The sequence below is a fragment of the Magnolia sinica genome, chromosome 1 (assembly GCF_029962835.1).
Source record: "Magnolia sinica isolate HGM2019 chromosome 1, MsV1, whole genome shotgun sequence".
NCBI classification, from domain to species: domain Eukaryota; kingdom Viridiplantae; phylum Streptophyta; class Magnoliopsida; order Magnoliales; family Magnoliaceae; genus Magnolia; species Magnolia sinica.
The window spans coordinates 1,419,115-1,444,878 of NC_080573.1; the positions used below are offsets into that span (position 1 = coordinate 1,419,115).

The 25,764-nt window shown below is 40.2% G+C and overlaps 1 protein-coding gene across 2 annotated transcripts; it reads left to right on the top strand.

Annotated features, from left to right (window-relative positions):
* The first annotated feature begins 1,173 nt into the window (after positions 1 to 1,173).
* On the top strand, positions 1,174 to 22,795 carry LOC131233117 (uncharacterized). 2 transcript variants are annotated; one of them, XM_058229756.1, is made up of 13 exons: positions 1,174 to 1,362; positions 1,643 to 1,756; positions 11,193 to 11,303; positions 11,393 to 11,455; positions 11,573 to 11,686; positions 11,759 to 11,908; positions 15,687 to 15,764; positions 16,300 to 16,521; positions 16,606 to 16,692; positions 17,768 to 17,887; positions 21,745 to 21,837; positions 21,966 to 22,161; positions 22,515 to 22,795. In XM_058229756.1, exons 1-12 carry the CDS (start codon positions 1,231 to 1,233, stop codon positions 22,023 to 22,025), a joined length of 1,344 nt encoding a protein of 447 aa, XP_058085739.1. In that variant the 5' UTR covers positions 1,174 to 1,230; the 3' UTR covers positions 22,026 to 22,161; positions 22,515 to 22,795. The 2 variants fall into 2 exon arrangements, with proteins under 2 accessions (XP_058085739.1, XP_058085812.1); XM_058229829.1 differs by lacking the exons at positions 21,745 to 21,837; positions 21,966 to 22,161; positions 22,515 to 22,795 and adding an exon at positions 20,474 to 21,243.
* The last annotated feature ends 2,969 nt before the right edge of the window (positions 22,796 to 25,764 follow it).

Consider the following 25,764-nt stretch of genomic DNA (forward strand, 5'->3'; position numbering starts at 1 on the left):
GTGTTATTGAAAAGTTTTTGGGAAACATTGATAACGTCCTGGTGAATTGAGCTTATGACTGAAATGGCCAGTTGGCCCAAAACCAGCCAGATATGATATATAATACTTCTACCCCACAACCTATTATTAGCCAGACCCTGACCAGCCCCATTCCAACTCGACCGGCCAATGACCTCGACACAAACCTGGCTCAATTAATCAGTCCTGATCTTTAAAACCAAACCCCACCAAACTCAGTTGGCCTGTCTCAATTAATCTACGATTGAGATGCCATATCCAAGAAACAGCCCAATCCGACCATCATGATGGGCCACACTCATACAGAATAAATTAAAAATTAAGCAAAATAGACCAATGTCTCGAATTCTTTTGACATATGCCAGCGGCCCACGATGATCATATTTGCCTTATTTTTGAATCATGGAATCTACACAGTGGGGAGCCTCATGAACCATTGCCATCTTACACATGAATGGGTTGAGCCAGATGGCCCCAAGGACTTGAATCCATTGATTTTTGGCGAGTGGGCTTTTTTAGCATCAAAGCGCCCTTCGGAGGGTGCATTGAAACGGACCCTTGGGTGGGGATGAGAATTAATCACATGTATTTGGGTTTGGGTTACCCACTTTGTCTTTGAATTCGGGTCGATGGGTTTGCAGGTTAGGTCCTTTTGAGATCGGGTTGGGTTTGGGTTTGACACTCGACCAGACCCAACCTGCTAGAGTTGCACTGCTGTTAACATGTCTCCTTATTGAAACAATAAAATAGAGGACTATCAGACCTATGATTTAGTTGTCCAAAACCATGGGTTTATTGGATCCTTCGTGGATGGACAAGACCATTCTCCAAAGAATTCCTAGCCATGATTGTTAGATGAGTCAGGTCCAGCCGACCTAGGACAACTCCATCAGTCAGGTCGGTTGGCTGGGCTTAATGAATTTTAACGTGGTGGGTCTTTCTTTGGCAATGCTGACCTAAACCCGATCCATGTCTGGGCCGGGGATTCGTCATACTGATTTAAAACCGTTGAATGGGATATGGCTAGTGGGCCAGTCAGGGCTTGGGCTAGATGCTTGTTGAATGGGCCTACCTGGTCAGGTCCTTGTTAAGGCAGTCCATCCCGGCCCATTGACAACCCGCCGTTTGCATTTCTAGTGCAAACACAGGAGGAGAACCATTGCCCGCCAAAACTGGCCTTTCCTTTCCTGCAAAACCATCGCCCGCTTGAAAATGCGGGTCTTATCCTGTGCCATTACTGCTTATCCTACGCACCCCCGCCCTTCAGGAGCTAGCAGGAGTCCTATTTCAGTGCGTTCGAGCTCTCGAATCTCAATTTCTTCTCATCATCCCTTCGTTCCAGAGGTAAGAAAAGAGGGGAAAAAACAAAAGCTCCCAAATCTGATAAATCCTAATTGCATTTTTGTTGTCAAAATCCTAACCCTAATCTTTGTTACGATCCCAAACTGCAACCTTTATTTTATCAAAAGCAGATTTTTATGTGGCAGATTTTAAGCAGTGAAAACCCATCTGTTTTCGAAACCCTAATTTCAAGTTCACGGCTGGGCTTATCTCCTTGTTATCGACATCATGACCTGAAACTGAAAATTCTGTATTTTTTAATTTTTCACTTGTGGTAAGTCAGGTCGCCGAAGCAGTGGATTCTTTGTACTCAGAGTTCAGAGCAATCGATAATTTGGTGGCAAAGAATACAACTCGTGTTCTTAAAGCTTACCAGAATGCTAGGGTTGGATCTCATGTAAGTGAGAACAGAACTGCATTTGGGTTTTATCTACTATTTCAAGTTAAATTGCATATTTCAATTTACTTCAGGGTGTGTTTGGTTCTGCCATGTATCATGAAATTTCGTGATACTTTGCACTGAATAGACCGATTAATCAGGAAATATCATGATGTTTCATTGTATTTGGAGCAACCAACCAAGCACACCCTTAACTTTGTAATTTTTTTTTTCTATAAAAAAACAGTATTCTCAGTTGTTGTTTAAAGCAAGGCTGAAAATATTGGAACCTATCGTATCTTATTGGGAATGTATTCGGTTTGTCCAGTGATATAAAAAAAAAATCATGTTGTGAGGTGGACATAGTATCGAAGTGTACCATATGTGTGTATTGCTGACTATTTCATTGCAAATTTGGTGGTATCGGAATGCATTGTTAGTTCCTTCCAAGAAAATTTTAATGGACTTCATTATCATGTATCATATAATCAGTGTTCGAGGTGTCGGTATCGCTACAAGTTTCTTTGGTTGGAGATAAAGAAATAATATCGTTATCATCAATAGTCAGAAATGTGGGGAAAAAGTGGAAAGCATGGGGAAAGCGGTGGAATTTTTCAGTAAAACTTCAAGACATACCTAAATACACATATTTTCATATTTAAGAATAAAAAAATTGCAAAAAGCATGAGCTGCCGTAAGAAATCACTCCAATGGTAACCAAAACGAGTTTATATAATACAAATGCAGCTAGCATATAATAATTAAGACATGTAAAAGTAAATGAACTTAAAAGGCACACCTTTCTGGCCATCCTTCATCCCCGCATGGAGTGATGAGGTGACTCATAGTTATCATTCGGATCCCATTGCAGTCTAGTGTAGTCAAGGTGTTCTGTAACAGTAACGGTGGCTGTAACCATTACGGCCACCACCGTTACCTTTACGATACAGGGCATAACGGCTGTTATGTCCCCGTAACGGCCATTACAGTCAGTCTCTCTCTCTCTCTCTCTTTTAAATTGAAAAAACCCCCGAAAAACCTGTATCTGCCCCGTAATGTTGATTAAAAAGTATGAAAAACCTATATATGTCTCATAATAGACCATTACGGGGCTATTATGACCTTTATAGGGGATGTGACGTGCTGTTAACAACAATTACGGGTAATTTTTTTTCCATAATGGCTTTTACGGTCATTATGACCCCGTAACGTGTAATGGTTGCCACCGTTACCTTTACGTAACAGCCTTTATGGCCCCGTAACGGCCTTTACGGCACACCATGAGTGTAGTAGTACTGTTACTCAACATATTGGTAGTACTGTTCCCAAGTCATCATCCTCTCATGTATATGAATATTGGTATCGTATCGGCCGATATGGCTGTATCGTATCCGTATCGGCATGAGACGATACACGATACAGGAAAACTGACCCGCATCAGCCCATATTGGCTGATACAGGGCATATTGACACCGATACGAGCCGATATAGCCGATGCACCCATAAAAGCTCAAATTTGATTTTATTTTATTTTTTTCAAAATTTCACTCGTCTCCTCCTCTTCTTCTTCTTCTTCTTTTTTAATTTTTTATTTAAAAAAAAAAACCATTGAAGAAGTTAAAAAACCCATTTAAGGCTAGATTTAGACCTATTTTGGGATCAAAACAAATGATTTGAATGAGATTTGATAAATCGAAGCGAAGTGGACCATTGTGGGAAAAATCAGAAAGAAAGGGTAAACCTTTACTTTCTTTTTTATATTTTCATCTTCTTTTTGTTTTATTTTAATGTAATGGGCCCTAGTTCACCAAATTATGCTTGATTTGTGTTCAATTCGGTCCTATTTAGTTGATCTTTAACAAGTCAAATCTACAGACAACATTCTCATCAAAGAATGGTCCAATACATTATTAAATGCATGGTTAAAACACAAAAAAGAAGAAGATAAGATTCTTGGATGTCTCATTTTTTCCTTTTTTAAAATATTTTTAATTTTTAATTTCTTAAAATTTCTTAAAATTTCTTAATTTTTTTTTTTTTTTTAATTTTTTTGCTTTAGAAAATAAATTCTGACTGATACAGGCCGATACGACATTGATACCAATACGCGACGCCGTATCGTATCATTTTTTCACTAGGCAGATACACCGACCGATACCGACATTCAAAACCGTGCCTCTGCTTCTTCCAATGGAGGAACTCTCTTATATATCTCTGATACTCGTCCTCTGCTTGTAGGGCCCACCTCTATTTATGTATTTGGTTATCCATGCCGTTCATCTATTTTGCCAGCTTATTTTAGGCCCTAGTCATAAAAATGAAGCAGATAAAAATTTCAGGTGGACCACACCACGGGAAATAGTGATTATTGACCATTAAAAACCTTTTGTAGGCAGCAAAAGTTTTGGATTAAGCTGTTATGAGGGTGTCCCGTATCCATAACGATATGGCCGTATCGGCCGATATGTAACGGTAACGGCCCAGGCTGTTACTCGATACGAGGCCGAACCCCCCCCCCCCTCCCCCCCCGATTCTGTGACCGTAACGGTCATTACGGGCCATAACGGCTGTTACGGGCCTAAAGAAAATAGGAAAAAAAGAAAAAAAAAAAAAAAAACCTGTCATTCCTTCTCCTCCTCCTCCTCCTCCTTCTTCTCGGGCTGCGGCTGTGCCCCCCACACCCCTCGTTTTCTCCTTCTCCTTCTTTTCTCGTTTTCTCCTTCTCTCTCATTTTCTCTTTCTTTCCCTCCGTTTTCTTCCTCTTTCTCATTTTCCCTTTCTTTCCCTGTCATTTTTTCTTTTTCCCTCTCATTTCTCTCTCCCTCTCTCTTGGTCTCGAACAAATGAACGGGTGGCGTGGCTATAAAACAGCCACACACCTTTTTTGCGGCGCACGCCGCTTAGTGCACTTGCACTGTTTTAGTGCACGTGGCCCACCTTGATTTATGTATTGTATTATATATATCCATGCCACCCATCAGTTTTTCATGATCATTTCAAGGTATGGTCCCTAAAATGAAGCAGATCTAGATCTCAAGTGGACCGCACAATAGGATTGAAGGCCCACTGTGCACTTGTATTGTTTTAGTGCATGTGGCCCACCTTGATTTATGTGTTGTATTATATATCCATGCCACCCATCAGTTTTTCTTGATCATTTCAAGGCATGGTCCCTAAAATGATGCAGATCCAGACCTTGAATGCCCATTGTGCACTTGCATTGTTTTAGTGTATGTGACCCACCTTGATTTATGTGTTGTATTATGTATCTATGCTACCCATCAATTTTTCCTAATCATTTCAAGGCATGGTCCCTAAAATAATGCAGATCCAGATCTCAAGTAGACTGCACAATAGGATTGAATGCCCACTATTAAAAACTTACTATGGCCCACTGTAATGTTTATTTACCATCGAAACTACTAATAAGGTTGCATGGACTTAGATCAAGGAAAACAAAAGTCGCAGCTTAAAAATAAAAAAAAATATGATAATAATAATAATAAAAGTTTTAATTGTGGGAATTCAAACCCTATTGCGTGGTCCACCAAAGATTTGGATTTGCCTCATTTTTTGGACCATGCCCTAAAATGAGTTGGCAAAAAGGATGGGCAGCATGGATATACAATACATACATCGTGGTGGGCCCTATGTACATGGCTGTAAAAATTGTCCATGAGGCATACATTAACTCAAAATTAATAAATTAAATTATGACACTATTGTTGTCATGTCACAATTCCAAAATTAAATTATTTAAATGATTTTCACCGTTAATTTGCAAACACTTGTTTTTTTGAAATAGGATCATTTGATATTTTTCATTCATCAGTGTTCAATAAATATCCACCAATCCATTAGTGAGATAAGTGCTAATAAATTGCATGAATTTAACGTTGATTTGGGGCATCAAATGGTCCACCAAATCAGCTCTAAATCGACAACGCTATTTACTTGAATATAATTTCAATTTTTTTCTTAAGATTTATTGGGAAAAATTATATTAATTTGTTAGATAGATGAATTATATAATTGGACATAAAAGTCCCTAGATTGTATGTTGAAATAAAATGTACACAAGTCACAAGGTATGTAATACACCAATAACTACAAATATGAAATATTTTAGTATTAGATTCATTCTAATTAATTCATATTGATATTATATAGTTAGATAATTAAATATAAAATATCTATAGCCAATACCAAGTTGTCTGGTTCATAAATTCATCAGATAGTCCGATACAACTTCTCACCAAAGAGTGGACCGTTACACCACCATAAACATGTTCTAATTTATAAATGAATGCATATTTGGAATGCTTAGAATATTCCGGATTTAATCCATATTTTTTCATATTTTTTTGGCAAAAAAAAATAAATTTGCATCTTTACGAGCTTTTATGCCCCCGTATCGCCGATACACCCCCATATCCGTATCGGTATCGGTGGGCACCGTTACGTCAACCGATACCGATACGGGATACCTTGGCTGTTATTTGTTTTTTTTTTTTTTTTTCTTTTCATCTAGGTCTGTGCGACCTTATCAACAGGTTGGATGGGCAATAAACATTACGGTGGACCCTAGGAAGTTTTTAATGGTGAGTGTTCAATGACCACTATTTCTTGTTGTGTGGTCCCCTTGAAATTTTTATCTGCTTCATTTTTTGGAAAATGGCCCAAAATAAACTTGCAAAATAAATGGACAACATGGATATACAATGGATACATGGAGGTGGGCCCTATAGTCAGGGTCCCACCCACATCCTTGATTATGGGGTCATAGTGAAGTCGTGCTCAAATCGACGGGAGCGGATTAGGTGAGACCCTGGCCTCACCCAAGACAGTGTGACTCTTACCGTGGGGCCTGTCTTGATTTATGTATTATGCATCCAAACCGTCCATCCATTTTTCGAGATCATTTTGCATTATCCAAAAAATGAAGCAGATCCAATTATCAGGTGGACCATACCATAGGAAACAGTGGTGATTGACCATTAATGCGCCACAAAATTTTTTGGATCTTCCCTTCATCCAGGCTTATGTGACCTTATCAACAAATTGAATGGCAAATAAACACTACAAGAACATTAAGGTGTGCCCTAAGAAGTTTTTAATGGTAGGGTGTTCAATCAGCACAATTTCCTAGAGTATGGTCCACTTGAGATTTGCATCTTCTTCATTTTTTGGGATCATGCCCTAAATGATTTGGAAAAATGGATGGACGGTGTGTATACAGAATACATACATCAAAGTAGGCCCCATGGTAAAGGTCACACTGTCTTTGGTGAGGCTAGGGTCTCACCTAATCCGCTTCCCAAATCGACGTGGATTGCCTGTCAAAGCCTTTGACAAGAACTGTGTGCGATGTGAAGATAGGTGGGGCCCGCGATAATCTACTCCGTCCATCCATTTTGCCATATCATGTAAAGAAATGAGCCAAAAAATGAGGCATATCCGAAACTCAAGTGGGCCGCATGATAGGAAACAATGAGAATTGAGTCTTCATCGTTGAACATTCATGAGGCCACAAAAGTTTTGGATCAAGTTTATATTTTTGTGTTTTCAGTTTATCCCAATAGGAATGACCTTATGGATGGTATGGATGGCATATAAAGATAACGGTGGACCCTAAGGAGGTTTCAACGGCAAGCATTTCCCTACCCACTGTTTCCTATTGTGCGGCCTACTTGAGTTTTGGATTTGCCTCATTTTTGGGTCCATGTCCCAACATGATCTGAAAAATAGATGGACGGGGTGGATTTCTCACAAACATCACGGTGGGTCCCACTCCCACCTAGCTTCCTGTGGCTAGAAGTTTGTCTAAAAGGCTTTCGCACGTAATTCGCCTGAGGACGCTAACCAATGAGTTGGGTGGGACCCTGATCGTGGGGCCACCTCAATGAAACACGTTATATCAATACTGTTCATTCATTTTGGTAGATCATTTTAGGACATGAGCCAGAAAATGAGGCAGATCCAAATCTAAGGTGGACCACACCACGCGAAATAGTGGTCATTGAATGACTACTATTAAATACTTCTTGGGGCCCACAAAAGTTTCGATCAAGTTGATATTTGTGTTTTCCCTTCATCCAGATATATGTGACCTAACAACTTGTTAGATGGCAAATAAACATTACAATGGGCCCTAAGAAGTTTTTAATGGTAAGCGTTCAATCACCATAGTTTTCTTTAGTGTGGTCCACTTGAAATGTGGATCTGACTCATTTTTCGGCTCATGCCCTAAAAAGGGTTACATTCACACTTTAAGTCATCCTGTAAGGGCTTCAGAAGCCATTTGGGGAAAACAGAAAGAGTGTTCCAATCCTTCTGGAAGCCTCAAAACCCTCAAATGCTCTCAAAATCTCAAAAAAAGAAAAAGAAAAAAAAGAAAAACGAGCAGCAATCTTCAAAGATTCTTCGCCAAAATTGTTTTTCCTTTTTCAAATCTATCATCTATTCGTAGAAAAAAAAGAAGGGAAATTGTAGTTTTTTTCGCACTTACGGAAGAATGACACACCGTTGTCAATTGATCAGTTGGCCCTACCAAATGCTACTTTCGATAAGGTAATCCTCTTGTACAGGTACCAAAATTCTCTTTTACACGGATTTGAAAGTTTTTTCCTCTTATTTTTATAATTTTTTAACGTATTTACACACTCCCTCACATTCCCAATAACATCGGTCTTTTTATCATCGAAATGGGTTGTTGGTGTATGGTATAGCCCGTGACAGGGGTAGGTACCTACAACGAATTTATCGCGAAAATGAAAATGTGATGCAGGACAATTAACCACTTGCTCTAAAAGCTCGAACCGTTAGAGTATGGCGAATTAATCCCTTTATCTTATAGCCCAGGCCCCATATCGTATGGGTTAGGACCTCGGCCGAACCCTCTTCATGGGCCCCAAATCACATGGGTCGTCTACCCCGAGTGTGTCCCCGCATCCCACGGGCTACCCCACTCGAGCCCGGTGTGAAATGCGCATTACTCACCCCTAGTAAAGAGTCTCGAACACGAGACCTCCCCCATGGGCCCCAAATCGCATGGGTTACCCACCCCGAGTGTGCCCCTGCATCCAACAGGCGACTCCACTCGAGCCCAGTGTGAAAATGCCCCTGCATTAATCACCCCCGGTGAAGAGTCTTGAACACGAGACTTTCCGCTCTGATACTAATTTGATGCAGGACAATTAACCACTTGCTCTAAAAGCTCGAACTGTTAGAGTATGGCGAATTAATCCCTTTATCTTATAGCCCAGACCCCACATCGTATGGGTTAGGACCTCGGCCGAACCCCCTTCATGGGCCCCAAATCACATGGGTCGTCCACCCCGAGTGTGTCCCCGCATCCCACAGGCTACCCCACTCGAGCCCGGTGTGAAATGCGCATTACTCACCCCTAGTAAAGAGTCTCGAACACGAGACCTCCCCCATGGGCCCCAAATCGCATGGGTCACCCACCCCGAGTGTGCCCCTGCATCCAACAGGCGACTCCACTTGAGCCCAGTGTGAAAATGCCCTTGCATTAAAATGTCATCGAAAAATCACCGATATTTGGAAGAGATACGAAATAAGTGGGTTTCAGCGTTGCAATGCCGACGACATTGATATTATCGGTGATATTATCGACTTCTTGCTGACAACGCAAACACCGCATATAATATGTGTATGTATGGCAATAGACTCAAATGGCAATATGACATTTTCAAACGGTATTTTGAACCTTGTTTTTTAATGCGTAATGATTGATGCTTGCATGTTGAAGGAATTGAATATAACCATGTGAAGCCTTTGTTCGATGGGGTTCAGAGTGCTTTCAAAAGATGTCTGCTTGGGTGGATACAGTATGCTCTTTGTTGTCTGAGCATGTATTTGAATGTTGGTGGCCTACACAGGTTTGAGGCATCTTGATTTCGTAAAATGGATCGTGTTCAAGTTAATGAAGATACACTCTTTGAGTTGATGTACTAATCTGATACAGGTCTGGTTGACGCATAGGGGCATTCTGGTTTCTAAAACTCAAGTATGTGATCTATCACTTGCGATACTTACTAGTGTACTCATAAACAAAATTGGGTTCTTAGAGAACTTAAAATCTTGAACCAGGCAATGATTTTTTTTTTTTCTTTTTCTTTGAGCAGTAACAAAGAATTTATAAAAGAGCACTGAGAGAGTGCACCAACTACAAGCCAAGCCGAAGAAAAAACACACCAGAAAAGCGAAGAACAAACTTTCAACCCATCTATGCAACAGGCCCATTCTACTAAAAACAACAAAACCCTACTAAGAATCATTTCCCTTGTACGGTTCTCATTTCAAAAACATCTTCCATTCATCTCTTCCCAAATTGCACGGCAAATAGGCCAAGCCTCCAAAATCCCCTAGGCTGCTTCCGCAAATCCACCCAGTGCCACACCAAGAGAAGGTCACCACCCACTTACCTTGGCATGACCCAAACCATACTGAAGCTTCTTAGAATTCCATTCCACACGCAGTTTGCGAAGGGGCAATGGAAAAAGAGGTGATTCACTGACTCTGCATTTGCCAAGCACATGATGCAAACATTCGGGATCACCATTGATTGCTATTGAAGATCATCCACCATTAGGACTCTCTCCTTGCCAACCAGCCATCCAAAAGCTGCGAGGGCACTAGAAGATCACACATATCTGGCCTTCCTCTCCTCACTGCCCCTCAATGACCTGTATAAGACAGAATAGAAGGACCATACTAAGAACATACTAGTTGTATCCTTATGCCAATCGGGCAACATTGTTGGATGTGGTTTCACAATGCTACAAACTCTTCAACCTCATCATGAAGAAGAGCTCCTTGGCATGGTATAGACCCATATAAGAAAAGCATCTCGCGACCTTGATATCTGTTCCCGTAGATAATGGAGTCATTCGCAGGAAGTCCACCTGCAGGGAGCAATCTTCAACCATACATCTTCCAATAATTGAATTTTCTCACCATTACCAAGGGAGAAGCCCAAGTTCTCCAAGAACTTTGCCTTGACAGAAAGCACACCCCTTTCTAAATAGTCAAAGCTTTTGTACATGGGGGAGTTCCTAGTGCTCCATCCACCATCCTGGAAGTACATAGATGAGCTTTTTAAACACAAAAATTGCAAGTACTCAATTGAGTTTCAAGTCAACACAGATTTTCCCTTGAGTGCCCATAGAGCTCCCTTTTTTATATATAAAAAAAAAACCTTGGGTTTGATGCATTGTTAATTTGCCAAGCAAGGAAAAAAATAGTCTTTAATTTTCTTTTCTATTAATTATTTCCATCTTTAATTTTCCTTCAGATTCATAATCTAAGTTTCTTGGCTGCCCTATTCCTAATCATGCTTTATGTTGATTCAATGGTCTTGATCAGAAGTCCTAAGAAATGAGTTCCAGTCAATTATTTTGCTAATGGTAGCAATCACAAATTCATTTTGCAGCATTTCGCTGGATGCACTGGCTATGGTCATGATGAAGCTGGTGGACGCGAAGCTTTGGACACAGCTTTTGCAGAAATTGTTGGGGCAGAATCAGCTATAGTTCGTGCACAGGTTTTAAAAGCTATAATGTTATAGGTTTCATTATCTATCCAGAGAATAATAGTTCTTGTGCTTACTTATTTCTTACCATTGTGCTGCAGTTTTTCTCTGGCACACATGCCATTACTTGTGCTTTATTTGCTTTCCTCAGGCCAGGGGATGAGGTGAGCTATTCCGTTAACTATCCACATGACCATTAATGAAAACAATGTGGCTGTAGTTATGTAATCCTTTCTAGGTCATTTTATTCTAGAATTGGTTTATGCTGATTTAGTTATCAGCTTCTAGCTGTTGCTGGTGCTCCGTATGACACCTTAGAAGAGGTTATCGGCATTAGAGACTCTGGCAGATGTGGATCTCTTAAGGTCTTTGGAGTTATATATCGCGAAGTTCCGGTAAACTATTCACACTGGTAAAGTTTATCTTGATTTCTAGCTGCCATTATTCTGAGATTGTTCATGCTTCAGCTTGCAGAAGATGGGGGTCTGGACTGGGATGAACTTGCTGTTGCTTTGAGACCCCAAACAAAATGTGCTCTCATACAGCGGTCATGCGGTTATTCATGGCGCCGCAGTTTAAGTGTGGAGGAAATTGGAAGGGCTATAAAGATTATTAAGGCAAGTCCTCTCATGTACTTTAAACTGGACAGTGTCCGTTCTCACCATCACTCTTAGCAATCACATATTGAATGAAAAATAATGTGTCAAGATTAAGAATCAGTTTAAGCTATTTAAAACATTGGGTAGGCATTGAGAAAACATGGGGGAAATGGTGGGATTTCTTACTGATATTTCAGCAAATGCTAAAATTCACATATTTGCATATTTAAGAATAAAATAATAGCAAGAAAGATGCATGCATAATAAGTTTCCCTTTAATGGGGGCCTAAAAGCATGTGTTGCTAACTCTGGAAATGTTACAGAAACATTGGGAAAATGGTGGATCCATCCATCCATCCAACCATCTATCCATGCATGCATGCTCATACATACATACAACACATTTGCATGATCGATCCTTCCATCCATGCATGCATACGTACATACATACATTGACACATACATATATACACACATGCATGATCCATCCATACGTGCATGCATACACACATACACGTATGCATGCATCCATCCGTCCATCCAATCATGCATACATAAATACATGCATCCATGATCAATCCATCCGTCTATGCATGCATGCATATACACATACATGCATTTCATTATATAACCATGCATTCACTAAAAAAATTGAAATGCAATTTTTTAAATACATAGATTTTCGACGATATCAATACGTTGGCGATGTTATCGATGAGAGTGCTGATACATTGGCAATATAAGTGCTATTTAGAATTTATACAGTAAAAAATATCGTGATACATGAAAGTGCCCTGGTTTGTTAATTAGCGTGAGTGTTGAGTCAGCAAGTCAAGTGAGCCCCATAGGAAGATCATTCAAGCGTCTGCCTTAACTGGATGTGTGCCCCGAACTCGTTAAAGGTAAACTTAGCCTTACATCCTATGTCCCAAAACATCCAGGTATATAAAAACCCTTAAATAGGATAGAACCACATATGATCAAAGTATGAAAACTATTTTGCAAATCAGGAAAATTTCTAAGTTTTCAGCTTTTGTTGATATTTCGACGTCACCTCGATAAGATCGGACACCAGTTATCGATGTCCTCGAAATGAAATCGATATCATTGAAATAGGGACCTTGTGTGTCCAGCGACCATCTAGATCTCTGGACTAAATTATCGATGAATCAATAGAACATTCGATATCATTGGCATTCAAATTTCGATATCATCGAGACGGCTCGATATAATCGAATTCTGGCCTGTTTGTGACCAGCAAGCTTCTAAGGAAAATCATGCATTTTTTGATGACTCGAAGAGAAGCTCGATATCCTCGGAATTCAAACGCTGATGATATCGGTGGAGCTTCGATGTTATCGAATTCGGTCCAATCCTGTCCAGCAAGCTTTCAGGTAAATCCTCTTTAAATGATTCGAGGAATCGAGACTCCCTCGATACAATTGACATTCAAATATCGATCATATCGAATCTAGGTCGTATTCATCGAATTCGGACAATAGAATGCCCAACAAGCTTACAGGAAAATCTTCTATGGAAGATCGATGAATCGAACTAGGTATCGATATCATCAACATTTGAAATTCGATGACATCGTGGAAGGATCGATAATATCGAAGCCAGCTGTCTCATGTCTAGCTTGCTCTCTTGATTTTCATTGTCGAGAAATCAAACGATGAAATCGGAGTTCGAAATCCAATGTCATTGAAGTATATTCGATATGATCGATCTGTGTATAAGATATTCAACTGTAATTGTCAGAAGAGTTCATTTCGTCGATCTGTCCCTCGATGTCTTCGAAAGTATACGTTCGATGCTATCGAACTCTGTCAAAAATCTAACTATTTTATTACCGTTGGATCTCTTTGCTATTTAAGGAGAGCTTGCTATTGGTTGCTGGAGTGAGAAAAATAGAGAGAGCCTTGAGAGAGTTGTGCATACTATTTACCCTAAGCTCTTTTTCTCATGGGAGTTCATCCTACAATCCACCCTCATCAATTCATCATTGATATTCAATGGAGTAGATTGGGGAATGAACTTCCACATTCAAGGATCATCCAACTACCACCTTAATGGCAAATCATTGAGCTGTGATACCTTGAATGCTTGAATTCTTGGAATCACTCCGTCTCTAAAATAAGAAAACATTTAATAGAGTAGGATTCCAACATAACCTTGACCCAACCCGTCATCATACATTGGAGCATTATCAGTGTTGCGGTTATAGGGAACTGAAGATTCTTCATCATTAAAGGAGGAGATCTTCATTAACGTGCTTAATGGGTCTTATCTACTTATCTGTAAGTCAACAGAGTCCAGAGACCCTGCTGATCATTCCTTTGTGTACGATTGGGTCACAGGTGATTCTCACCCCTTTCAAATCGTCATAGGAGGCCTCCGACGGGAGAATACGTGTGGGTGCTGTGTGTTGACCCTTGCTCTTGGGGAGTATAAACTTTAGGTTCCTTGTGTGGATCCTTGGCCTGTGTGGCCTAAAATTCTATGTTCCTTGTGTGGATCCTTGGCCTGTATGGCCTAAAACCCTAGGTTCCTTGTGGATCCTTTGCTCTTGTGTAGGGCATAAAACTTGAGTGTTGTGTGTTGACCCTTGCTCCTATGTGGGGCATAAACTTGTGTCTCGTGGAGACATGTTAGGTACCTTGTGTAGGTCCTAGAGTCAGCCTTGTGTAGGTTGTACTGGTTTGAGGTAAACCTAATTTGAAACCTCCTTTAGTGAGATCCGGTACACTCAAGGGTTGAGTGCGTCCGCCGGAAGTGGAGTAGGCACGTAGCCGAACCACTATAAACGACTGTGTTTGGGATTGATATTTTCGCCTTACTATTTATGTTTACTTTGAATGTTCTCATAAAGCATGCTCACATGATTATTTAGAACTGATAAGAATCACATCCCCCCCACACACAATCATATCTTTCATTCCTCATAGACTAAGCCTGCATACTGTTTAAATTCTGAATAGTCTTATGATTGGATCTTCTATTTGGCTTGGAAGCCATTGAAGTTAAATTGGGGCCATCTTGATAGAAGTTTGTTAAATCAGGATTATGTCAATAGGATTTTAAATCATCATAAAATTTTTATAAAGTCCTATTCACCCTCCTCTAGGGCACTTTGACCAATTCCCACTTGGACTAAAGCGGTCGTTAGCGCAAGTTCAATACATTGGTGATACTTTGCAGTATATCGTCAACATGACACTGATACTTGGAATTTTTGATACTACCAGTGCTATAATGTTATTGGTGTCACTGAGTTGGCAATACTGATAATATCGCCGATATTTGGAACAATGTATATAATCAAGAAATGCTCACTGACACTTCCCATTAGTGGATTGTGCTTCTCCATATAATTATTCTAATATTTAAAACTTTATTGAGTTGATTGACTTGATTCACATTGAGAAAAAAGCAGGATTTTTTCTTTGAACACTCTCCTTTTGCTTTTATTTGGTTATAAATTATAAATATAAAGAAAATGGAGTATAGTATTACACTTCAGCATTGTCCATATGTCGGACAAGCTGAGTTTGCCGAGTTTGTTCGGCTAGTTTTGCAAATGATCAACCGAGTTCTTAAACTATAGTTCTCATAAGTGGCCTCTTTCATGGTTTCATTCATTCCCACTGATTCACAGGCACTGATTACATCCACTCACATGTATCCATAGCGTCAGATTAGATGCCTTCACTCACGAGACCGAAAATTAACTTCAAGATTGTTATTGCATGCCTTTACTAGAACTCTCAACAGCTTGATGTATGTATTTTTGCAGATGCAAAATCCAGATTGCATGGTCATGGTGGATAATTGCTACGGTGAATTTGTGGAAAGTGTGGAGCCTCCAATGGTGGTATGTGATGGGATTATAGTTAGAAGAAAAAAAAAAAACAAACAAAGAATGTTTCAGGCATTGTGAGAAATGGCACTGACTGTGCCCCCCCCCCCCCCCACATAATGAAAAAATAAACAACTATTGGAATTCTAGTTAAATCTTTTATAGCAAAAAAAAAAACATGGATTATAAATCTCAGCATCTTTCAAAAAAAAAAAAAAAAGAAAAAGAAAAAGAAGAAGCAAAAACATGGATTATTTTTAGGCATTGAGCTCATAGCTCCATGGAAGATGCTCCTCACTTCAATGTCGTGCTTGTGTTCAAGCCCAGCTTACCTATAAAGAAAAAGCGTGGATTCACACCAAGTATTTGACTGGCTGGTTTCATAAGAAACTCTTTTTTCCCCCTTTCTTTTCCACTATGTATGTGCAATAACACTATTGGTCTCAACAAAATTACACTTTTGTACTGCCATCCATGCAGCTATGATGAGAAAACCATCTGCCCTTGCCTCAAATGAAAAGCATAACAGAATCCTAGTAATGTTTGGCAGGGTGCAGATTTAATTGCTGGAAGCTTGATAAAAAATCCAGGTGGAACCATTGCACCCTGTGGTGGATATGTTGCAGGGAAGAAAAAATGGGTGAGAGCAGCAGCGGCCCGTCTCTCTGCACCAGGCCTAGGAGTGGACTGTGGATCAACCCCTGGTGATATAATGCGGGCATTTTTCCAGGGTTTGTTCCTTTCACCCCAAATGGTTGGAGAAGCAATTAAGGTGATTGCATTCTGCATGTTACTAGTAGAAACCAATTGAACCTCTATACCTGGAAGTGACCTTGTTTTCCTTTCCTGTTATCAGGGAAGCTTTCTGATTGCAGAAGTCATGGCATCCAAGGGATATATGGTGCAGCCACTCCCTCGAGTTCCTCGTCATGATACAGTGCAGGTTTGTTGTAACTTTATGTTACAAGCATGCTTCTCTATTCTACAAATATGTGGGGCCTTCATGAGAGTTTGATGCCGATGGACCTGCCTAGTATGAAAAGAGAAATCTAAGACTTGAACAATACCTTGTTTTGCTAGCCATTACAAGTGGGGCCCTTATTTCTCTGATTCAGACCATTGAGCTAATGGCCTCAACCATGGATGAAGGTTTTTGTAGAAATCTTGCTGAAAAGTTCTCACCCTTTGGTCACTGGCTTACAAAACAGATCATCATCATTATTTGGGGTTAGGTACATTAATCCTTTTCCGCCATCCCACTCTATGAAGGGCCATAATTTCAGCTAGACCATAAGTAATCAAGTCCTTTCTTACAACCTCCACCTCGGCTTTCCCCTTGCCATGTTAGAGCCTTCATGTGTTCCAACTAGCAACTCACTTCTTTTAACCAGTGCAGTTCTAGGTCTTCTAACCTATGAAACAGACTGTTAGGAAAAAAAAAGGGGCAGATATTGGATGGCTAGGATCTTCCAATATGGAAGAGTTTGGGCCATCCACCATCCACCATGGGATCATGAGATAAATGGGCTAGGTCAATAAACCAATGGATCCCATTCATACATGTGGCTGCATCAGCTCAATAGTCACTTTGTGATACATCAGGAGCTCGTAGTTTATCTGTGGTAAAAAATAATGTGTATTTGTGTAATGTTTATTTATTTATATAATGTTAGTGCATTGCAAAATACCTGTTTTTTGGTCGGACCATGTTAGTTGATGGCATTAGATAAGTCAGTTTGTGAAGTATGATGACCATGTGGCAATTGGGAGCAATGTTCAGAAACTCATTGATTCACTCGAAACTTAGGTGGATTTGTTTTGGCAAGGTTCACCATCATCAGCATCATCATCATAGCTTTGTCCCAGCCATTTGGAGTCAGGTTGGTTAAGGATATGAATGTTAAATCAGAACTCGAAAGACTAATTTCTGAATAGAGTCCGAGACTTGGAACTGTGTTTGGGAGTGCTAATAGAAGCAGCTAGCATGTATGAGTCTCAATTGCTATGGTTTATTTCAGGCAGTGCAGCTCCGAAGCCGAGAGCGTCTACTAACTTTTTGTGAGGCTGTGCAACGAAGCTGCCCAGTAGGTTCTTTTATCAAACCAATTGCAGGTTCATCTCCTGGATATGCATCAGAGGTTTGGACATTCTCGAGTCCTATTCGTGTTTATTTTCCTTGATTGAGAATCATATATGTTATTACATTATCTGCTCCTGAGATGCAAGCCTCATAAGACCTTGGCTGTATAAGCTCCATTAAGGGCAAGGTGTATGCCCCAATTGGAAACAACTTTAAATGATTTCTCTAGTGGACCATTTTATTTCTGTTGTGTTGCCTTTTTACCCTTGCACATTCAAGAACTGTATGCAAGAAATGCATTGCAATTTTTTATTTTATTTTATTTTTATTTAACCACAGCTGCTTTACCAGTCGAATTTCTTGGTTGCCCAGTGTATCTTCTTGCATTTTATCATTGGGTGAAGTATCTCTTTTGAAGGATAAAGTTAGCTGGAGAGCTTAGCTCAGGAAGTGCCTATTGAGAAGAAATTAATGGACCAGCTTATTGTTCTTTTCTTAATAAAATTTTGGTGTATCTTGATCGTGGGGGTTGTGAGTGTGTGGTGATCTAATCTAGGCTTTGGATTTCAAGAAGGAATGCCCTCTATCAGATGAAGAGAAGTCGAATCGAGCTAAGCTTTCCCTGGAATACTCTCATGTCTCAAGGAAGAAGAGATAAAGTGGCTTCAGCGGTCCCGGACTGTTTGGCTAAAAGAAGGTGACAGGAATGCTAAGTTCTTCCATGGCATAGCCAACGCCCGGGTGCTGACTAACTGTGTCTCTTCTCTGGTTGTTGATGGTGAGAGAATCTCAGAGAAAGACAAAATTTGTGATACTATCATCCATTTCTATTCCCAATTGTTTTCAAGTGAAGGTATTTCTCGCCCCCTAGTAGATAATCTCCATTTCGATCGCTTATCTTTAGAGGATGCCGAATCTTTGGAAAAACCATTCCCTCTGGAGGAAATTAAGGCCACTGTTCAAGAGCTGGGGAGAGAGAAGGCGCCAGGCCTTGATGGATATACCTTAGCATTTTTCCAGTCGTTCTGGGAGTTGGTTAGGGATGATCTTGTGATTTTGTTGATGGCTTCTTTGTTTATAATCGTTTCCCCTTAGAATTGGGATGCACCTTTATTGCTCTTATTCCTAAATTGGAAGGGGCAGAGAAGTTGAGGGATTTCATACCTATTTGCTTAATTAGCAACCCATATAAGGTCTTTGTTTCTCCTTTCTAGAGTGCTATTGTTTTTGGTAGATAGATTCTGGACAGTGTGCTCGTTGCTCACGAATGTCTGGATTCCTGTTCTAGATAGGGAAGTCCTGGCATTATGTGCAAGCTGGACCTAGAGAAGGCATACGATCATGTAGATTGGTCCTTTTTGGATTATTTGCTTGGTGGTATGGGCTTTGAAGAGAAATGGAGAGCCTGGATTATGTGCTTGTTCGTATGGGCTTTGGGGAGAAATGGAGAGCCTGGATTAAGTCTTGCCTCTCCTATGCCAAATTCTTGGTGCTTATCAATGAGGCTTCCTTTGGTTTCTTTCAGTCTTCTCGAGGACTGAGGCAAGGGGATCCTTTGTCTCCATGCCAAATTCTTCCTTTGGTTTCGGAAGCTTTTAGCCACATGCTCTCTAGAGGTCGAGAGGTGGGTCTTTTCCAGGCCTTTAGGGTGGAAAATTTCCTCATCACATTGGCCACCTTCAATTTGCTGATGATTTGCTGATTTTTTGCAATGTTAAAGATTACATGATTGATTTCCTGAGTATGGCTGTTTGTTGGTTTCAAGTTGTTTTAGGCTTTAAGGTAAATGTTTCAAAAAGTGAGTTCTTCAACATCAACATATCAAAAGATGGAACTGCCTTCTTGGTGGAGTCTTTTGGATGTGGTGTGGGATCCCTCCTAACCACATAGTTGGGCCACCCCCTTTGTGTGGGTAAACATCCTCTGTTCATTTGGGATAAAATCCTTGAACATATGGAAAGAAAGATGTCCCCTTGGAAGAGTAAGCTGCTCTCCATAGGGGGCAGAATTACCTTAATCGAGGACTCTTTCTAATCTGCCTCAATACTATTTGTTCCTTTTTCACTGCCCTAAATCTGTCATTGATCAGATTGATAGACTCTGCAGAGAGTTCCTGTGGCAAGGGGGTTCCTTGTCTAGAAGGTTTCCCCTTTTGAATTGGAAGGAGGTTTGCACCCCCTATACGGAGGGAGGGGCTGGTATTAGATGTCTTGACTTGGTAAACAAGGCTCTTTTGGGGAAATGGGTGTGGAGGTTTGGAGTCGAGTCTTCCTGTCTTTGGAGATCAATCCTGGTGGCTAAATATGGGTTGTCCCCCTACCAGTGGTGGACAAAGCCCTCTTCCCTTTATCGGACTTCTTTTATCTGGAAAGGGATCGTGAAATTAGCTCTGAAAATCTTTCCAAATCTTAGGTTTGCTTTAGGGAACAGAACGAGAATCAGATTTTGGGACAACTTTTGGTGTGGTTTGTCACCTTTCAGTTCATCCTTTCTGTCTTTAGCGGCCCTAAGTTCAGTGAAAGATTTTTCGGCAGTTGAGTGTTTTTCGGGAGTGGGTGAGGAGGGTGTTCGGGTTCCACCTCTAAGGAGAAATCTTTTGGATGATGAGTTCCAGGAACTTACCTCCTTCCCATCTTGCTTACAGGGTATCTTCCCCTCTGCCATGGTTGAAGATTCTTTGCACTGGTCTTGGCACGTTCTCTCTACCTCTCCCTAGCGAGGCTTGCTGATTTGGGAGAGGCTCACCACACGGGCGGTGTGTAGTCTTTTGGTGCCCCTCTTAAAGTTTCAGTGTTCGCGTGACTGGTTGGTAGAGATCGCGTTCTCACTGTTGATAATTTGAGAAGAAGGGGAATGATCCTCCCAAATGCACGTCTTCTTTGTCTCCAGCATGAAGAGAGTGTTGATCATATTTTCCTGCATTGTTCCTTTATGTCGGAGATTTGGTGCTATGTTCTTCAGATGGCCAACGTCTCCTAGGCGATGCTAGCCATAATCACCGAGCTTTTCCACTCTTGGCACATGGAAGATGGTGGCTCTCTAGGTGGGAAAAGGGGGCATATTATTTTCCTTGAGGTCCTTTGGGCGATTTGGTTGGAAAGAAATAATTGCTGCTTCCGTAACCTTGTATTGGCTGGGGGTCAGCCGCTCTTGGGTCTGTTTAGGGACTGGGCTCCGTGATCTTCTAGCGGTTCTTTCCAGTCATGGGGCTGGAGTGTTGTATTCTAGTTTGTGTGTTTGTTTTTATCTGGGTTTTTCTTGTGTTTGCTGTTTTCTTTGCTGAATAAAATCTTCACCTTTCAAAATTAAAAAAAATAAAAAAATTGGTGTAAATCTGCTGAGAAAAAAATATATGCACAATTTTGACAGTCTTTAGTTATTTTAACGAGTGGAAGACTCATATGACTTGGTTCACACCAGCTGTTCTTTTATAGCCTTGTGACCCCTAATCTTGTTTGTCATGGTATTGTAAATACTTCCTTAATCCATGTTTTATTTATTTATTTAAATTCTTTCTTCTTTTTGTAATGTGTTTTTCCTGGTTTTTCTATTTTTGAACATGTGCACTGGTAAATGCAAGTAAAATTTCAAGTTGTCTTCTAGACTTCTAGGCCTCACTTTTCACCTTATCACTTTAAAGCCATTGGTGGGGGATTTTGATTCAGAGCTGCATAAAAGATCAGCATGATAGAAATCTTATTGTGAAGTGCTTCAAAAGTCATATCAGTGATGAGCTTTGGTTGAGAGTTTTGACCAAGAACTGCAAAAAAGATGAGCACAATAAAAAACTAAAAAGGCTTCTAAATTCAGCTGATGAGTTGAAATTATTCTCTACTTTTTTGTTTTTATGAAGTTACTGTTGACTATTAAAAAAGTCAGCTCATATGAGTGATGTTGTTATATGTAATCAAGTAGGTGGTGTTTGCTCATGGAACCTTCATTGATGGGAGCACGAGTGAGCTCTCATGCGATGGCCCATTAAGAGATCCATATTCAGTTTTCTGTCAGGTGCGTGCTTTTTTGTCACTTTATGGTTGGGTATCAAAATCAGCCTAAAATGAGAGCAAGGGCAACCATGATTCTAACATTTGAAGCTGTTTTTTATTTTTTATTTTAAATTTAATTTAATGATACAGGGGGGCACCCACTGGACTCAATGGGGGCTTGTTTTGGGTGAGGTTTTGAAATCCATATAAGCAAATGGGTCCACTCGATGTGTCATTCTTCACAATCTCGAGGGAGTTTTCATTGCAGCAATAAAAGTAGGTTGCATCATCAAAATCGGTTTTGATGCTTCATCGGGGGATACACTCCTGCTCTCGTCGAATCAAGGTGTGTGTGTCTGTGTGTACGTTCACATATGTTTGTATACATGTATGTATGTATTTTGAATGCAAGTCCTGAATGAAGGTTGCTGTTAAGGAAAACATCTAATGGGGTACTTTCTTCGTATATTCAAGAGAGCATGGATGAGTTTAATCCCACTTGCTTCTTCATAGTACCAATGAAGATAACACTGGCTCTCATGATGAAGCCATCAGATATACTCATGAATGGAGTACTAATTGATATAGAGTCGACAACCACCTTGCATTGAAGCTCAGAGTCAACCATGGATGTGTTTCTGACCATTACAATGGAGCTCTACTCTAAGACTTACTAATTTAATTTGCATGGACTTGCAGAGGAAGTATACAGAATGCTTCACAACTGTCAAAGAAGCTGAATGGAAAAGCAAAGATGCAGATGGAAAGAGCGAGCCGACAAAATTTTTTTTTTGTGACTGGCCGATGATTCCATTTCAATGATTTGCTCAAATGCCAAGAATAAGTACATGATAGTGTTGAGTCTATTTGAAATTAATAATTGATTTAGTAGGACTGTGTTAGCCTGCTAGGTACCTTAGCTGAATTGTTTCTCAATTCATCCTTTTATATTATAATTAGCTTGATCCTTACATTGGTAATCTCAGTCCTGATAAAGACATTTTTCACTTGATGATGGTGTCGGTCCATGATCGGGCACTGAGAATGTGACTACAGGTTCCCACTTGTTTCAGATGTACGAGATGTTGTGAAGCTTGTTGCTAAAGAATGTGGAAGTCTACTACTGGCGTTTGTCACAGTTGGAGGGGCTCATAGGAATGTTGATGATTTTCATGAATAAAGGCATTGAATCAATTGATAGCCTAATTGACTGAAAATTGAAGGTGTGCAGGACGATGTCTTTAGGTGACAAAACATACATCATGGTGGGGCCCACAGAAGTTGGTGATGTCACTTCAGTAGCGAGTATCGCTACTCAACCTGTCAGTGTCCAATCCCCGTCGGAGATCGAAGCTGAAATTGACAATGGGCATTCGGTAGCAGGACTCATACGTGCTTGCATGTTAGGGAGGGTCCTTGATCAATCCGAGCGCTCAAATTGGCAGAGATTTAAAGTTAATATAGGTTTAAAAAAAAGAAGAAGAAGAAGAAGAGAGTAATGCTATAGCAATTCACGAGAGGCGATTGTCGAGCGATTCGCGGTATTACAGTGACAAGTGTCTTCTCCTCCCAGTATGAGCAACATAGATTTCTATGGGCCCCATGATATTTATGTGAATCCAATACGTCCATCGCCTGATACAACCCATTTTAGGAGGTAAATCAAAAATCACGCCCCATTAAAAACTCAAAGAAGGGTACACCAGAGGGAACAATGAGAATGGATGCACATCACCATTGATTCTTCCTAGGACCAACCCAAGTCTTGGAAGAATCTGCTATTTGGTTTTTCCTTCATCATCCATGTACTTGCCTTATGAAGGTGTTGGATATTATTTAAACATCACAGTGGGCTATGGAAGATTTCAACGGTGGACGTTTATGTTCCCACTTTTGCCTTTGGTGTGGTCAATTTGAGTTTTGGATCAGCATAATTCTTGGACTTTTATCTCCTAGAATTGGCTAATGATGGATGGTTTGGATGTCGCATAAACACATGGTGTTCACCAAGAGATTCATTCTACCCTGCTGGGAGGACAGGACACGTGTCCCTATAATACAGACAATTGGTTGGCCAATGGCCTCTGAGCCAATCGCAATAGAAATATAGAATTACTCATAGTAAGATAGCTTAGAAGTAGACAAAATAGCTGGCTGGTATTAACATATGCACTTGGATTGGAGGTCACGTGTTTGAAGGTGCACTCTATTTCAGCAATTGATGTGGTGTGCATATTTTTGTTATGTGGCACACTGAACCCAGCTTCAATTTCCTTTATTTATCTAAGCTCTTAATTCCATTATTAAGTTATGTTTAACTAAAAAAGCATGGAACTCTCATCTCATATATGAAATCAAAGGTAAAATAGACCATGTTTATGCATTGATCATATATGAAAGTTCTTATATTTTTAAGGAATTTTTTTCCAACGTCAAAAAGATCCTTATATTTTTAAGGAATTAGAATTGGAGATTGTAATTGAAGAGTGGATTGTGGGTCAGTTTGCATGTTTATTATATACTCAACGAACTACTGTAACTTTTTCCAAGTAATATATATAGTGGGTCTGAGATAAGCATCGGCCGGATTTTGAACTGTTTCCATAAAAGATGTGATTAAATATTAGATTTGTGAGGGATTAATAGATGAAGTGGGGGATATGGAAGCCCAAATTGACAAAGGGCATTCCACAGTGAATATACTCGTAGGTGCTTGCATGATAGAAGGTGATATCGATGATGGCGTTAAGTTCGTAAAAATGAATGAATGACTTAAGAGATATGGCGATCGGCATTACCAAGCGTAACCCACGCTTCATAGTCAAGACAGCTGGTGGAACTGGAATGGAAGAGCCTCTTAAAGACGAGGAATATGGGTAGGAAATATTGAGTGTGTTTCATTGATGAATAACAGAATCTACAGCCTCTTAGCAACGCCCAACTGTCGGTTGGTTCATCTTAGAGTCTCCTTTCCTGACCTGGTCACCTTCTCAAACTATGCCGAATCTAGGCAGTGGGGAAAGTTGAAGAAATTCTCCTTCTCTGTAGCAGATGCGGACGTACGATTGGCTGGATTTGAGGAAATCTTAACTTTAAAGTAGAACAAATTAACTCTTTGTATTGAGTTTAAGCGTTCAGTGATTCTCGATAACCTGCGAGTTAGCACTAGTGAAATTCCTCTCTCGCGGATTGAAATATTGCAGTATTCATGATTGCTTCAGCTTGGAGTCTGTTTTGTCAGTCGAAGATAATGCATCTTTCCTCACCGACTTAAAAGAGTATCTAGTTGTTTCTCTCTAACCAAATATACTGACTGTTTGTCAGGGAGTTGCAACACCTAGCAGTACCTTACAAAGCTTGAAGACCATAATTATCATCTTCTGCGATGGGCTGAAGAATATATTTTCAGCTGGGTTGTTGAAGAACCTCCATAACATTGAATCAATTTATGTCAATGATTGCACTCGAATGGAAGAGTTGGTGGTCGATGATGAAGAAAAAGAGATAAATGAAGCATACGGCAGCAATAATAACGTTACCATCACACTTCGTAAGCAATATAATTTGAAGAAGATTTACAGCGAAGTAATCGTGTGCAGTTCTAAGGACTCCATTATAATAGAAGGTTGTCCTAAGCTGCAGAATATTCCTTTCTCCATCGGCAATCCATCTGTGGCTCTTAAAGGAGAGATCAAGGGAACTAGCAAGTGGTGGGATGGATTGGAATGGGACGATCCTGCCACTAAACCTCTCCTCCTCCCCCTTTTTCAAAGAAGATGATGACAGCGACAATTTCTACAGCGACAATGATGTAGAAGAAGATGATGAAATAGAAGCATCACAAAAAGAAGAAAAACTATTGCAACAACAAAAGAAGAAGGTACAGTGTTTCCAGTTTATTTCTGGCCCTATTGTGATCTAGATTCCACCCTCTTATATGACTGTTGCA

Coding starts and splice junctions, on each gene's coding strand:
- LOC131233117 (XM_058229756.1), top strand. CDS start 1,231: ATGCGGGTCTTATCCTGTGCCATTACTGCTTATCCTACGCACCCCCGC. Junction 15,765..16,299: donor GTGTGGAGCCTCCAATGGTG/GTATGTGATGGG, acceptor AATGTTTGGCAG/GGTGCAGATTTAATTGCTGG. Junction 17,888..21,744: donor CTCCTGGATATGCATCAGAG/GTTTGGACATTC, acceptor GTAATCAAGTAG/GTGGTGTTTGCTCATGGAAC.